Source organism: Oncorhynchus keta, chromosome 35 (genome assembly GCF_023373465.1).
Source record: "Oncorhynchus keta strain PuntledgeMale-10-30-2019 chromosome 35, Oket_V2, whole genome shotgun sequence".
NCBI classification, from domain to species: domain Eukaryota; kingdom Metazoa; phylum Chordata; class Actinopteri; order Salmoniformes; family Salmonidae; genus Oncorhynchus; species Oncorhynchus keta.
In genome coordinates this window covers 6,706,887-6,721,737 of record NC_068455.1, presented here as the reverse complement: position 1 = coordinate 6,721,737, position 14,851 = coordinate 6,706,887, and the positions used below count along the sequence as shown (strand labels likewise).

The window sequence follows — 14,851 nt, the reverse complement described above, 5'->3', positions numbered from 1 at the left end:
GAATCTAATAGAGCCCTGTCTGTCACTATCACCCAGACGGGCAGAGTCTAATAGAGCCCCGTCTGTCACTATCACCCAGACCGGCAGAATCTAATAGAGCCCTGTCTGTCACTATCACCCAGACGGGCAGAATCTAATAGAGCCCTGTCTGTCACTATCACCCAGACGGGCAGAATCTAATAGAGCCCTGTCTGTCACTATCACCCAGACGGGCAGAATCTAATAGAATCTAATTCATGTTTTTTTTATCACCCGGATGGGCAGAATCTAATAGAGCCCTGTCTGTCACTATCACCCAGACCGGCAGAATCGAATAGAGCCCTGTCTGTCACTATCACCCAGACCGGCAGAATCGAATAGAGCCCTGTCTGTCACTATCACCCAGACGGGCAGAATCTAATAGAGCCCTGTCTGTCACTATCACCCAGACCGGCAGAGTCTAATAGAGCCCTGTCTGTCACTATCACCCAGACCGGCAGAATCTAATAGAGCCCCGTCTGTCACTATCACCCAGACCAGCAGAATCTAATAGAATCCTGTCTGTCACTATCACCCAGACGGGCAGAATCTAATAGAGCCCTGTCTGTCACTATCACCCAGACGGGCAGAATCTAATAGAGCCCTGTCTGTCACTATCACCCAGACCGGCAGAATCTAATAGAGCCCTGTCTGTCACTATCACCCAGACGGGCAGAATCTAATAGAGCCCTGTCTGTCACTATCACCCAGACGGGCAGAATCTAATAGAGCCCTGTCTGTCACTATCACCCAGACGGGCAGAATCTAATAGAGCCCTGTCTGTCACTATCACCCAGACGGGCAGAATCTAATAGAGCCCCGTCTGTCACTATCACCCAGACGGGCAGAATCTAATAGAGCCCTGTCTGTCACTATCACCCAGACCGGCAGAATCTAATAGAGCCCTGTCTGTCACTATCACCCAGACCGGCAGAATCTAATAGAGCCCTGTCTGTCACTATCACCCAGACGGGCAGAGTCTAATAGAGCCCTGTCTGTCACTATCACCCAGACAGGCAGAATCTAATAGAGCCCTGTCTGTCACTATCACCCAGACCGGCAGAATCTAATAGAGCCCTGTCTGTCACTATCACCCAGACCGGCAGAATCTAATAGAGCCCTGTCTGTCACTATCACCCAGACGGGCAGAGAGCCCTGTCTGTCACTATCACCCAGACGGGCAGAGTCTAATAGAGCCCTGTCTGTCACTATCACCCAGACAGGCAGAATCTAATAGAGCCCTGTCTGTCACTATCACCCAGACCGGCAGAATCTAATAGAGCCCTGTCTGTCACTATCACCCAGACCGGCAGAATCTAATAGAGCCCTGTCTGTCACTATCACCCAGACGGGCAGAGTCTAATAGAGCCCTGTCTGTCACTATCACCCAGACCAGCAGAATCTAATAGAATCCTGTCTGTCACTATCACCCAGACCGGCAGAATCTAATAGAGCCCTGTCTGTCACTATCACCCAGACGGGCAGAGTCTAATAGAGCCCTGTCTGTCACTATCACCCAGACAGGCAGAATCTAATAGAGCCCTGTCTGTCACTATCACCCAGACCGGCAGAGTCTAATAGAGCCCTGTCTGTCACTATCACCCAGACGGGCAGAGTCTAATAGAGCCCTGTCTGTCACTATCACCCAGACAGGCAGAATCTAATAGAGCCCTGTCTGTCACTATCACCCAGACCGGCAGAGTCAGCCCTGTCTGTCACTATCACCCAGAGGCAGAATCTAATAGAGCCCTGTCTGTCACTATCACCCAGACCGGCAGAATCTAATAGAGCCCTGTCTGTCACTATCACCCAGACCGGCAGAATCTAATAGAGCCCTGTCTGTCACTATCACCCAGACCGGCAGAATCTAATAGAGCCCTGTCTGTCACTATCACCCAGACGGGCAGAATCTAATAGAGCCCTGTCTGTCACTATCACCCAGACGGGCAGAATCTAATAGAGCCCTGTCTGTCACTATCACCCAGACGGGCAGAATCTAATAGAGCCCTGTCTGTCACTATCACCCAGACCGGCAGAGTCTAATAGAGCCCTGTCTGTCACTATCACCCAGACGGGCAGAATCTAATAGAGCCCTGTCTGTCACTATCACCCAGACCGGCAGAATCTAATAGAGCCCTGTCTGTCACTATCACCCAGACCGGCAGAATCTAATAGAGCCCTGTCTGTCACTATCACCCAGACCGGCAGAGTCTAATAGAGCCCTGTCTGTCACTATCACCCAGACGGGCAGAGTCTAATAGAGCCCTGTCTGTCACTATCACCCAGACGGGCAGAATCTAATAGAGCCCTGTCTGTCACTATCACCCAGACCGGCAGAATCTAATAGAGCCCTGTCTGTCACTATCACCCAGACCGGCAGAATCTAATAGAGCCCTGTCTGTCACTATCACCCAGACCGGCAGAATCTAATAGAGCCCTGTCTGTCACTATCACCCAGACCGGCAGAGTCTAATAGAGCCCTGTCTGTCACTATCACCCAGACCGGCAGAATCTAATAGAGCCCTGTCTGTCACTATCACCCAGACCGGCAGAATCTAATAGAGCCCTGTCTGTCACTATCACCCAGACCGGCAGAATCTAATAGAGCCCTGTCTGTCACTATCACCCAGACCGGCAGAATCTAATAGAGCCCTGTCTGTCACTATCACCCAGACGGGCAGAATCTAATAGAGCCCTGTCTGTCACTATCACCCAGACCGGCAGAATCTAATAGAGCCCTGTCTGTCACTATCACCCAGACCGGCAGAATCTAATAGAGCCCTGTCTGTCACTATCACCCAGACAGGCAGAATCTAATAGAGCCCTGTCTGTCACTATCACCCAGACCGGCAGAATCTAATAGAGCCCTGTCTGTCACTATCACCCAGACCGGCAGAATCTAATAGAGCCCTGTCTGTCACTATCACCCAGACCGGCAGAATCTAATAGAGCCCTGTCTGTCACTATCACCCAGACCGGCAGAATCTAATAGAGCCCTGTCTGTCACTATCACCCAGACCGGCAGAGTCTAATAGAGCCCTGTCTGTCACTATCACCCAGACCGGCAGAGTCTAATAGAGCCCTGTCTGTCACTATCACCCAGACCGGCAGAGTCTAATAGAGCCCTGTCTGTCACTATCACCCAGACCGGCAGAGTCTAATAGAGCCCTGTCTGTCACTATCACCCAGACCGGCAGAGTCTATGGTGCCGCGTTGGTCAATCAGCCACACATTCCTGGTGCTGGGCCCGGGGGCCATGTTTTGTCATCAGAGCTGGATTTATTATTTACTAGCAGGGTAATTCCATCAGTACCATGTGAACACCACAGCCGTGTGCTTGTTTTCCCTCTCTTCACAGCAGTTTAGCACACTGCCAGTCCCATAATAGTATCTGTACAGAGTAGACTGCATTCCAGTGATAGGCCACACCACCTCCTGACGACCAGACTGAGATGGAGTCTGTTTCCACCCACAGATTCACTTGGCAGACCACGCCCCTCTTCTAGGCCCCTTTCTACCAACACGCCCCTCTTCTAGGCCCCTTTCTACCAACACGCCCCTCTTCTAGGCCCCTCTCTACAACACACCCCTCTTCTAGGCCCCTTTCTACCAACACGCCCCTCTTCTAGGTCCTTTCTACCAACACGCCCCTCTTCTAGGCCCCTCTCTACAACACACCCTCTTCTAGGCCCCTCTACAACACACCCTCTTCTAGGCCCCTCTCTACAACACACCCCTCTTCTAGGCCCCTCTCTACAACACACCCCTCTTCTAGGCCCCTCTCTACAACACACCCCTCTTCTAGGCCCCTTTCTACCAACACGCCCCTCTTCTAGGCCCCTCTCTACAACACACCCCTCTTCTAGGCCCCTTTCTACCAACACGCCCCTCTTCTAGGCCCCTCTCTACAACACACCCCTCTTCTAGGCCCCTCTCTACAACACACCCCTCTTCTAGGCCCCTCTCTACAACACACGCCTCTTCTAGGCCCCTTTCTACCAACACGCCCCTCTTCTAGGTCCTTTCTACCAACACGCCCCTCTTCTAGGCCCCTTTCTACCAACACGCCCCTCTTCTAGGCCCCTTTCTACCAACACGCCCCTCTTCTAGGCCCCTCTCTACAACACACCCCTCTTCTAGGCCCCTTTCTACCAACACACCCCTCTTCTAGGCCCCTCTCTACAACACACCCCTCTTCTAGGCCCCTCTCTACAACACACCCCTCTTCTAGGCCCCTCTCTACAACACACCCCTCTTCTAGGCCCCTTTCTACCAACACGCCCCTCTTCTAGGCCCCTTTCTACCAACACGCCCCTCTTCTAGGCCCCTTTCTACCAACACACCCCTCTTCTAGGCCCCTCTCTACAACACACCCCTCTTCTAGGCCCCTCTCTACAACACACCCCTCTTCTAGGCCCCTCTCTACAACACACCCCTCTTCTAGGCCCCTCTCTACAACACACCCCTCTTCTAGGCCCTCTCTAAAACACACCCCTCTTCTAGGCCCCTCTCTACAACACACCCCTCTTCTAGGCCCTCTCTACAACACGCCCCTCTTCTAGGCCCCTCTCTACAAACACGCCCCTCTTCTAGGCCCCTCTCTACAAACACGCCCCTCTCTACAAACACGCCCTCTTCTAGGCCCCTCTCTACAAACACGCCCTCTTCTAGGCCCCTCTCTACAACACACCCCTCTTCTAGGCCCCTCTCTACAAACACGCCCCTCTTCTAGGCCCCTCTCTACAAACACGCCCCTCTTCTAGGCCCCCTCTACAAACACGCCCCTCTCTACATACACCCCTCTTATAGGCCCCGCTCTACAAACACACCCCTCTTCTAGGCCCCTCTCTACAAACACGCCCCTCTTCTAGGCCCCTTTCTACCAACACGCCCCTCTTCTAGGTCCTTTCTACCAACACACCCCTCTTCTAGGCCCCTCTCTACAACACACCCCTCTTCTAGGCCCCTCTCTACAACACACCCCTCTTCTAGGCCCCTCTCTACAACACACCCCTCTTCTAGGCCCCTCTCTACAACACCCCTCTTCTAGGCCCTCTCTACAACACACCCCTCTTCTAGGCCCCTCTCTAAAACACACCCCTCTTCTAGGCCCCCTCTACAAACACGCCCTCTTCTAGGCCCCTCTCTAAAACACACCCCTCTTCTAGGCCCCTCTCTACAACACACCCTCTTCTTAGGCCCCTTTCTACCAACACGCCCCTCTTCTAGGCCCCTCTCTACCAACACGCCCCTCTTCTAGGCCCCTCTCTACAAACACGCCCCTCTTCTAGGCCCCTCTCTACAAACACGCCCCTCTTCTAGGCCCCTCTCTACAAACACGCCCCTCTTCTAGGCACCTCTCTACAAACACGCCCCTCTTCTAGGCACCTCTCTACAAACACGCCCCTCTTCTAGGCACCTCTCTACAAACACGCCCCTCTTCTAGGCACCTCTCTACCAACACGCCCCTCTTCTAGGCCCCTCTCTACCAACACACGCCTCTTCTAGGCCCCTCTCTACAACACACCCCTCTTCTAGGTCCCTTTCTACCAACACACCCCTCTTCTAGGCCCCTCTCTACAACACACCCCTCTTCTAGGCCCTCTCTACAACACACCCCTCTTCTAGGCCCCTCTCTACAACACACCCCTCTTCTAGGTCCCTTTCTACCAACACACCCCTCTTCTAGGTCCCTTTCTACCAACACACCCCTCTTCTAGGCCCCTTTCTACCAACACGCCCCTCTTCTAGGCCCCTCTCTACCAACACGCGCCTCTTCTAGGCCCCTCTCTACAAACACGCCCCTCTTCTAGGCCCCTCTCTACAAACACGCCCCTCTTCTAGGCCCCTCTCTACCAACACGCCCCTCTTCTAGGCCCCTCTCTACAACACACCCTCTTCTAGGCCCCTCTCTACAAACACGCCCCTCTTCTAGGCCCCTCTCTACAAACACGCCCCTCTTCTAGGCCCCTCTCTACAAACACGCCCCTCTTCTAGGCCCCTCTCTACAAACACGCCCCTCTTCTAGGCCCCTCTCTACAAACACGCCCCTCTTCTAGGCCCCTCTCTACAAACACGCCCCTCTTCTAGGCCCCTCTCTACAAACACGCCCCTCTTCTAGGCCCCTCTCTACCAACACGCCCTCTTCTAGGCTCCCTCTCTACAAACACGCCCCTCTTCTAGGCCCCTTCTACAAACACGCCCTCTTCTAGGCCCCTCTACAAACACGCCCTCTTCTAGGCCCCTTTCTACCAACACGCCCTCTTCTAGGCCCTTTCTACCAACACGCCCTCTTCTAGGCCCTCTCTACAAACACGCCCTCTTCTAGGCCCTCTACAAACACGCCCCTCTTCTAGGCCCCTTTCTACCAACACGCCCCTCTTCTAGGCCCCTTTCTACCAACACGCCCTCTTCTAGGCCCCTCTCTACCAACACGCCCCTCTTCTAGGCCCCTTTCTATCAACACGCCCTCTTCTAGGCCCTTTCTACCAACACGCCCTCTTCTAGGCCCCTTTCTATCAACACGCCCTCTTCTAGGCCCCTTTCTATCAACACGCCCCTCTTCTAGGCCCCTTTCTATCAACACGCCCTCTTCTAGGCCCCTTTCTACCAACACGCCCCTCTTCTAGGCCCCTTTCTACCAACACGCCCCTCTTCTAGGCCCCTCTCTACCAACACGCCCCTCTTCTAGGCCCCTTTCTACCAACACGCCCCTCTTCTAGGCCCCTCTCTACCAACACGCCCCTCTTCTAGGCCCCTTTCTACCAACACGCCCCTCTTCTAGGCCCCCTCTACAAACACGCCCCTCTTCTAGGCCCCTTTCTACCAACACGCCCCTCTTCTAGGCCCCTCTCTACAACACGCCCCTCTTCTAGGCCCCTTTCTACCAACACGCCCCTCTTCTAGGCCCCTTTCTACCAACACGCCCCTCTTCTAGGCCCCTTTCTACCAACACGCCCCTCTTCTAGGCCCCTTTCTACCAACACGCCCCTCTTCTAGGCCCCTTTCTACCAACACGCCCCTCTTCTAGGCCCCTTTCTACCAACACGCCCCTCTTCTAGGCCCCTCTCTACCAACACGCCCCTCTTCTAGGCCCCTCTCTACAAACACGTCCCTCTTCTAGGCCCCTCTCTACAAACACGCCCCTCTTCTAGGCCCCTCTCTATCAACACGCCCTCTTCTAGGCCCCTTTCTATCAACACGCCCCCTCTTCTAGGCCCCGTTCTACAAACACGCCCCTCTTCTAGGCATCTCAAGGTTGAAGTTTCATGAGTTGTGTCTGAGATGTAGCCTAGTGACTTGAATCACTGACATGTTATGTAACAGGAACTGATGGGGGGCTACGCCTTTACAATCCTCACATCACAAGGATGTTTTTTTTATATGACGGAACTCAAATCAAATGTATTTATAAAGTCCTTCGTACATCAGCTGATATCTCAAAGTGCTGTACAGAAACCCAGCCTAAAACCCCAAACAGCAAGCAATGCAGGTGTAGAAGCACGGTGGCTAGGAAAAACTCCCTAGAAAGGCCAAAACCTAGGAAGAAACCTAGAGAGGAACCAGGCTATGAGGGGTGGCCAGTCCTCTTCTGGCTGTGCCGGGTGGAGATTATAACAGAACATGGCCAAGATGTTCAAATGTTCATAAATGACCAGCATGGTCCAATAATAATAATCACAGTGGTTGTCGAGGGTGCAGCAAGTCAGCACCTCAGGAGTAAATGTCAGTTGGCTTTTCATAGCCAATCATTAAGAGTATCTCTTCAGCTCCTGCTGTCTCTAGAGAGTCTGGGACAGGTAGCACGTCCGGTGAACAGGTCAGGGTTCCATAGCCGCAGGCAGAACAGTTGAAACTGGAGCAGCAGCACGGCCAGGTGGACTGGGGACAGCAAGGAGTCATCAGGCCAGGTAGTCCTGAGGCATGATCCTAGGGCTCTGGTCCTCCTCCTCCTCCGAGAGAATTAGATCCCGTTGTCCCTCTGTGTCTCTGACGTTTGTCCCTCTGTGTCTCTGACGTTTGTCCCTCTGTGTCTCTGACGTTTGTCCCTCTGTGTCTCTGACGTTTGTCCCTCTGTGTCTCTGACGTTTGTCCCTCTGTGTCTCTGACGTTTGTCCCTCTGCGTCTCTGACGTTTGTCCCTCTGTGTCTCTGACGTTTGTCCCTCTGTGTCTCTGACGTTTGTCCCTCTGTGTCTCTGACGTTTGTCCCTCTGTGTCTCTGACGTTTGTCCCTCTGTGTCTCTGACGTTTGTCCCTCTGCGTCTCTGACGTTTGTCCCTCTGCGTCTCTGACGTTTGTCCCTCTGCGTCTCTGACGTTTGTCCCTCTGCGTCTCTGACGTTTGTCCCTCTGCGTCTCTGACGTTTGTCCCTCTGCGTCTCTGACGTTTGTCCCTCTGCGTCTCTGACGTTTGTCCCTCTGCGTCTCTGACGTTTGTCCCTCTGCGTCTCTGACGTTTGTCCCTCTGCGTCTCTGACGTTTGTCCCTCTGCGTCTCTGACGTTTGTCCCTCTGCGTCTCTGACGTTTGTCCCTCTGCGTCTCTGACGTTTGTCCCTCTGCGTCTCTGACGTTTGTCCCTCTGCGTCTCTGACGTTTGTCCCTCTGCGTCTCTGACGTTTGTCCCTCTGCGTCTCTGACGTTTGTCCCTCTGCGTCTCTGACGTTTGTCCCTCTGCGTCTCTGTGCCTCTTCCAGGTGCAGCTGCAGGTGCATCCCACCCTGTCAGCCAAGGAGGGAGCTCTGGAGCACATCGAAGAGCTGATCCTGCAGCTGCTCAACATGCTGTGTGTGGCCCAGCCGCGCTCTGTACAGGACGTGGAGGAGCGTGTCCAGAAGACCTTCCCCCACCCCATAGATAAATGGGCCATAGCTGACGCCCAGTCGGCCATCGAGAAGAGGAAGAGGAGGAACCCCCTACTGCTCCCTGTGGATAAGATACACCCTCTACTCAAGGTACAGGTCTTAGTCCCACCAAATGAGAAATAAGTCATTGGTAGCACTGGCATCACACGACATTCAGGAGCTCCAGAAAATCTCCCCATACCTCTAAACCCCCTCTCTCCTCTCCCCCTACCTCTAAACCCCCTATCTCCTCTCCCCTACCTCTAAAGCCCCTCTCTCCCCTTACCTCTAAACCCCCTCTCTCTCTCCTCTCCCCTACCTCTAAACCCCTCTCTCTCTCCTCTCCCCCTACCTCTAAACCCCCTCTCTCTCTCCTCTCCCCCTACCTCTAAACCCCCTCTCTCCTCTCTCCCTATCTCTAAACCCCTCTCTCCCTACCTCTAAACCGCCTCTCCTCTCCCTACCTCTAAACCCCTCTCTCCTCTCCCCCTACCTCTAAACCTCCTCTCCCTTACCTCTAAACCTCTCTCTCTCCCTTACCTCTAAACCCTCTCTCTCCTCATGCCTCTAAACCCTCTCTCTCCCTCCTACCTCTAAACCCTCTCTCTCCCTCCTACCTCTAAACCCTCTCTCTCCCTCATACCTCTAAACCCTCTCTCCCTCATACCTCTAAACCCTCTCTCTCTCTCCCCCATACCTCTAAACCCTCTCTCTCTCTCCCCCATACCTCTAAACCCTCTCTCTCTCTCTCTCCCCATGCCTCTAAACCCTCTCTCTCTCTCTCCCCCATACCTCTAAACCCTCTCTCTCTCTCTCTCCCCCATACCTCTAAACCCTCTCTCTCTCTCTCTCCCCATACCTCTAAACCCTCTCTCTCTCTCTCTCCCCATACCTCTAAACCCTCTCTCTCTCTCTCTCCCCATACCTCTAAACCCTCTCTCTCTCTCTCTCTCCCCATACCCCTCTAAACCCTCTCTCTCTCTCTCTCCCCATACCTCTAAACCCTCTCTCTCTCTCTCTCCCCATACCTCTAAACCCTCTCTCTCTCTCTCTCTCCCCATACCTCTAAACCCTCTCTCTCTCTCTCTCCCCATACCTCTAAACCCTCTCTCTCTCTCTCTCCCCCCATACCTCTAAACCCCTCTCTCTCTCTCTCCCCCCATACCTCTAAACCCTCTCTCTCTCTCCACCATGCCTCTAAACCCCCTCTCTCTCCACCATGCCTCTAAACCCCCTCTCTCTCTCCACCATACCTCTAAACCCCTCTCTCTCTCTCCCCATACCTCTAAACCCTCTCTCTCTCTCTCCCCCATACCTCTAAACCCTCTCTCTCTCTCTCCCCCATACCTCTAAACCCTCTCTCTCTCTCCCCATACCTCTAAACCCTCTCTCTCTCTCTCCCCATACCTCTAAACTCTCTCTCTCTCTCCCCCATACCTCTAAACCCTCTCTCTCTCTCTCCCCCATACCTCTAAACCCTCTCTCTCTCTCTCCCCATACCTCTAAACCCTCTCTCTCTCTCTCCCCATACCTCTAAACCCTCTCTCTCTCTCTCCCCCTATACCTCTAAACCCTCTCTCTCTCTCTCCCCATACCTCTAAACCCTCTCTCTCTCTCCCCATACCTCTAAACCCTCTCTCTCTCTCTCCCCCATACCTCTAAACCCTCTCTCTCTCTCTCCCCCCATACCTCTAAACCCTCTCTCTCTCTCTCCCCATACCTCTAAACCCTCTCTCTCTCTCTCCCCCATACCTCTAAACCCTCTCTCTCTCTCCCCATACCTCTAAACCCCTCTCTCTCTCTCCCCCATACCTCTAAACCCTCTCTCTCTCTCTCCCCATACCTCTAAACCCTCTCTCTCTCTCTCCCCCATACCTCTAAACCCTCTCTCTCTCTCTCCCCCATACCTCTAAACCCCCCTCTCTCTCTCTCCCCCATACCTCTAAACCCTCTCTCTCTCTCTCCCCCATACCTCTAAACCCTCTCTCTCTCTCTCCCCATACCTCTAAACCCTCTCTCTCTCTCTCCCCATACCTCTAAACCTCTCTCTCTCTCTCCCCCATACCTCTAAACCCTCTCTCTCTCTCTCCCCCATACCTCTAAACCCTCTCTCTCTCTCCCCCATACCTCTAAACCCTCTCTCTCTCTCTCCCCCATACCTCTAAACCCCTCTCTCTCTCTAAACCCCCTCTCTCTCTCTCCCTCTAAACCCCTCTCCTCTCTCTCCTCTAAACCTCCTCTCCCTCTAAACCTCCTCTCTCTCTCCCTCTAAACCCCCTCTCTCTCCCTCTAAACCCCCCCTCTCTCTCCCTCTAAACCCCCTCTCTCTCCTCTAAACCCCCTCTCTCCCTCTAAACCCCCTCTCTCCCTCTAAACCCTCTCTCTCTCCCTCTAAACCCCCTCTCTCTCTCCTCTAAACCCTCTCTCTCTCTCCCTCTAAACCCCCTCTCTCTCTCCCTCTAAACCCTCTCTCTCTCCCTCTAAACCCCCTCTCTCTCTCCCTCTAAACCCCCTATCTCTCTCCCTCTAAACCTCCTCTCCTCTCTCCCTCTAAACCCCCTCTCTCTCTCCCTCTAAACCCCCTCTCTCTCTCTCCCTCTAAACCCCCTCTCTCTCTCCCTCTAAACCCCCTCTCTCTCTCTCCCTCTAAACCCCTCTCTCTCTCTCCCTCTAAACCCCCCCTCTCTCTCCCTCTAAACCCCTCTCTCTCTCTCTCCCTCTAAACCCCTCTCTCTCTCCCTCTAAACCCCCTCTCTCTCTCCCTCTAAACCCCCCTCTCTCTCTCTCTCCTCTAAACCCCTCTCTCTCTCTCTCCTCTAAACCTCTCATCACTACCTCTAAACCCCTCTCTCTCTCTCCCTCTAAACCCCCCCTCTCTCTCTCCCTCTAAACCCCCTATCTCTCTCCCTCTAAACCTCTCCTCTCCCTCTAAACCCCCTCTCTCCTCTCCCTCTAACCCCCCCGCTGTTTGTCCCGTCAACAGGAGGTGCTGGGTTATAAGATAGACTACCACGTCTGCCTCTAAACCCCCTCTCTCTCCCTCTAAACCCCCTCTCTCTCCCTCTAAACCTCCCCTCTCTGTTTGTCCCGTCAACAGGAGGTGCTGGGTTATAAGATAGACTACCACGTCTGCCTCTAAACCCCCTCTCTGTTTGTCCCATCAACAGGAGGTGCTGGGTTATAAGATAGACTACCACGTCTGCCTCTAACCCCCTGCTGTTTGTCCCGTCAACAGGAGGTGCTGGGTTATAAGATAGACTACCACGTCTGCCTCTAAACCCCCTCTCTCTCTCCTCTAAACCTCCTCTTTCCTCTCCCTCTAAACCTCCCCTCTCTGTTTGTCCCGTCAACAGGAGGTGCTGGGTTATAAGATAGACTACCACGTCTGCCTCTACATCGTGGCGGTTCTAGAGTACATATCAGCTGACATCCTGAAGCTAGCAGGAAACTACGTTGGTAACATCAGACACTATGAGATCAGCCAGCAAGACATCAAGGTGTCCATGTGTGCAGACAAGGTAGGAAACATACCATACCATCTGTCTGTCTGCGTCTAGCTGTCTCTGTCTGCGTCTAGCTGTCTCTGTCTGCGTCTAGCTGTCTCTGTCTGCGTCTAGCTGTCTGCGTCTAGCTGTCTGCGTCTAGCTGGCTCTGTCTCTGCGTCTAGCTGGCTCTGTCTCTGCGTCTAGCTGGTTCTGGCTCTAGCTGGCTCTGTCTCTGCGTCTAGCTGGCTCTGTCTCTGCGTCTAGCTGGCTCTGGCTCTGCGTCTAGCTGGTTCTGGCTCTAGCTGGCTCTGTCTCTGCGTCTAGCTGACTCTGTCTCTGCGTCTAGCTGGCTCTGTCTCTGCGTCGAGCTGACTGTCTCTGCGTCGAGCTGACTGTCTCTGCGTCGAGCTGACTGTCTCTGCGTCGAGCTGACTGTCTCTGCGTCGAGCTGACTCTGTCTCTGCGTCGAGCTGACTCTGTCTCTGCGTCGAGCTGACTCTGTGTCTGCGTCGAGCTGACTCTGTGTCTGCGTCGAGCTGACTCTGTCTCTGCGTCGAGCTGACTCTGTCTCTGCGTCGAGCTGACTCTGTCTCTGCGTCGAGCTGACTCTGTCTCTGCGTCTAGCTGACTCTGTCTCTGCGTCTAGCTGACTCTGTCTCTGCGTCTAGCTGACTCTGTCTCTGCGTCGAGCTGACTCTGTCTCTGCGTCGAGCTGGCTCTGGCTCTGCGTCGAGCTGGCTCTGGCTCTGCGTCGAGCTGGCTCTGGCTCTGCGTCGAGCTGGCTCTGGCTCTGCGTCGAGCTGGCTCTGGCTCTGCGTCGAGCTGGCTCTGGCTCTGCGTCGAGCTGGCTCTGGCTCTGCGTCGAGCTGGCTCTGGCTCTGCGTCGAGCTGGCTCTGGCTCTATAATAATATAATAATATATGCCATTTAGCAGACGCTTTTATCCAAAGCGACTTACAGTCATGTGTGCATACATTCTACGTATGGGTGGTCCCGGGAATCGAACCCACTACCCTGGCGTTACAAGCGCCATGCTCTACCAACTGAGCTCTGCGTCGAGCTGGCTCTGCGTCGAGCTGGCTCTGGCTCTGCATCTAGCTGGCTCTGCGTCGAGCTGGCTCTGGCTCTGCGTCGAGCTGGCTCTGGCTCTGCGTCGAGCTGGCTCTGCGTCGAGCTGGCTCTGGCTCTGCATCTAGCTGGCTCTGCGTCTGGCTGTCTCTGTCTCTGTCTGCGTCTAGCTGGCTCTGTCTCTGCGTCTAGCTGGCTCTGTCTCTGCGTCTAGCTGGCTCTGTCTCTGCGTCTAGCTGGCTCTGTCTCTGCGTCTAGCTGGCTCTGTCTAGCTGGCTGCGTCTAGCTGTCTGTGTCTAGCTGTCTGCGTCTAGCTGGCTCTGTCTCTGCGTCTAGCTGGCTCTGTCTCTGCGTCTAGCTGGCTCTGTCTCTAGCTGTCTCTGTCTCTAGCTGGCTCTGTCTCTGCGTCTAGCTGTCTCTGTCTCTGCGTCTAGCTGGCTCTGCGTCGAGCTGGCTCTGCGTCTGGCTGGCTCTGTCTCTGTCTGCGTCTAGCTGGCTCTGTCTCTGTCTGCGTCTAGCTGGCTCTGTCTCTGCGTCTAGCTGGCTCTGGCTCTGTCTGCGTCTAGCTGGCTCTGTCTCTGCGTCTAGCTGGCTCTGGCTCTCTCTGCGTCTAGCTGGCTCTGTCTCTGCGTCTAGCTGGCTCTGTCTCTGCGTCTAGCTGGCTCTGTCTCTGTCTCTGCGTCTAGCTGGCTCTGTCTCTGCGTCTAGCTGGCTCTGTCTCTGCGTCTAGCTGGCTCTGTCTCTGCGTCTAGCTGGCTCTGTCTCTGCGTCTGGCTGGCTCTGTCTCTGCGTCTAGCTGGCTCTGTCTCTGCATCTAGCTGGCTCTGTCTCTGCGTCTGGCTGGCTCTGTCTGCGTCTGGCTCTGTCTCTGCGTCTAGCTGGCTCTGTCTCTGCGTCTAGCTGGCTCTGTCTCTGCATCTAGCTGGCTCTGTCTCTGCGTCTGGCTGGCTCTGTCTCTGCGTCTAGCTGGCTCTGTCTCTGCGTCTAGCTGGCTCTGTCTCTGCGTCTGGCTGGCTCTGTCTGCGTCTGGCTCTGTCTCTGCGTCTAGCTGGCTCTGTCTCTGCGTCTGGCTGGCTCTCTCTGCGTCTGGCTGGCTCTGTCTCTGCGTCTAGCTGGCTCTGTCTCTGCATCTAGCTGGCTCTGTCTCTGCGTCTAGCTGGCTCTGTCTCTGCGTCTAGCTGGCTCTGTCTCTGCGTCTAGCTGGCTCTGTCTCTGCGTCTAGCTGGCTCTGTCTCTGCGTCTAGCTGGCTCTGTCTCTGCGTCTGGCTCGGCTCTGTCTCTGCGTCTGGCTCTGTCTCTGCGTAGCTGGCTCTGTCTCTGCGTCTAGCTGGCTCTGTCTCTGCGTCTGGCTGGCTCTGTCTCTGCGTCTAGCTGTCTCTGCGTCTGGCTGGCTCTGTCTGCGTCTGGCTGGCTCTGTCTGCGTCTAGCTGGCTCTGTCT

General features: G+C 54.6%; 1 protein-coding gene across 6 annotated transcripts in view; it reads left to right on the top strand.

Moving 5' to 3' along the window:
• LOC127915780 (son of sevenless homolog 2-like) overlaps window positions 1–14,851 on the top strand; it is a 92,068-nt gene that overhangs the window by 13,107 nt on the left and 64,110 nt on the right. For all 6 annotated transcript variants that reach the window (XM_052496217.1, XM_052496216.1, XM_052496215.1 and 3 more), the window contains exons 3-4: window positions 8,713–8,970; window positions 12,213–12,377. In XM_052496217.1, coding sequence (XP_052352177.1) covers window positions 8,713–8,970; window positions 12,213–12,377 — 423 coding nt within the window. The remainder of the gene's footprint in view (window positions 1–8,712; window positions 8,971–12,212; window positions 12,378–14,851) is intronic.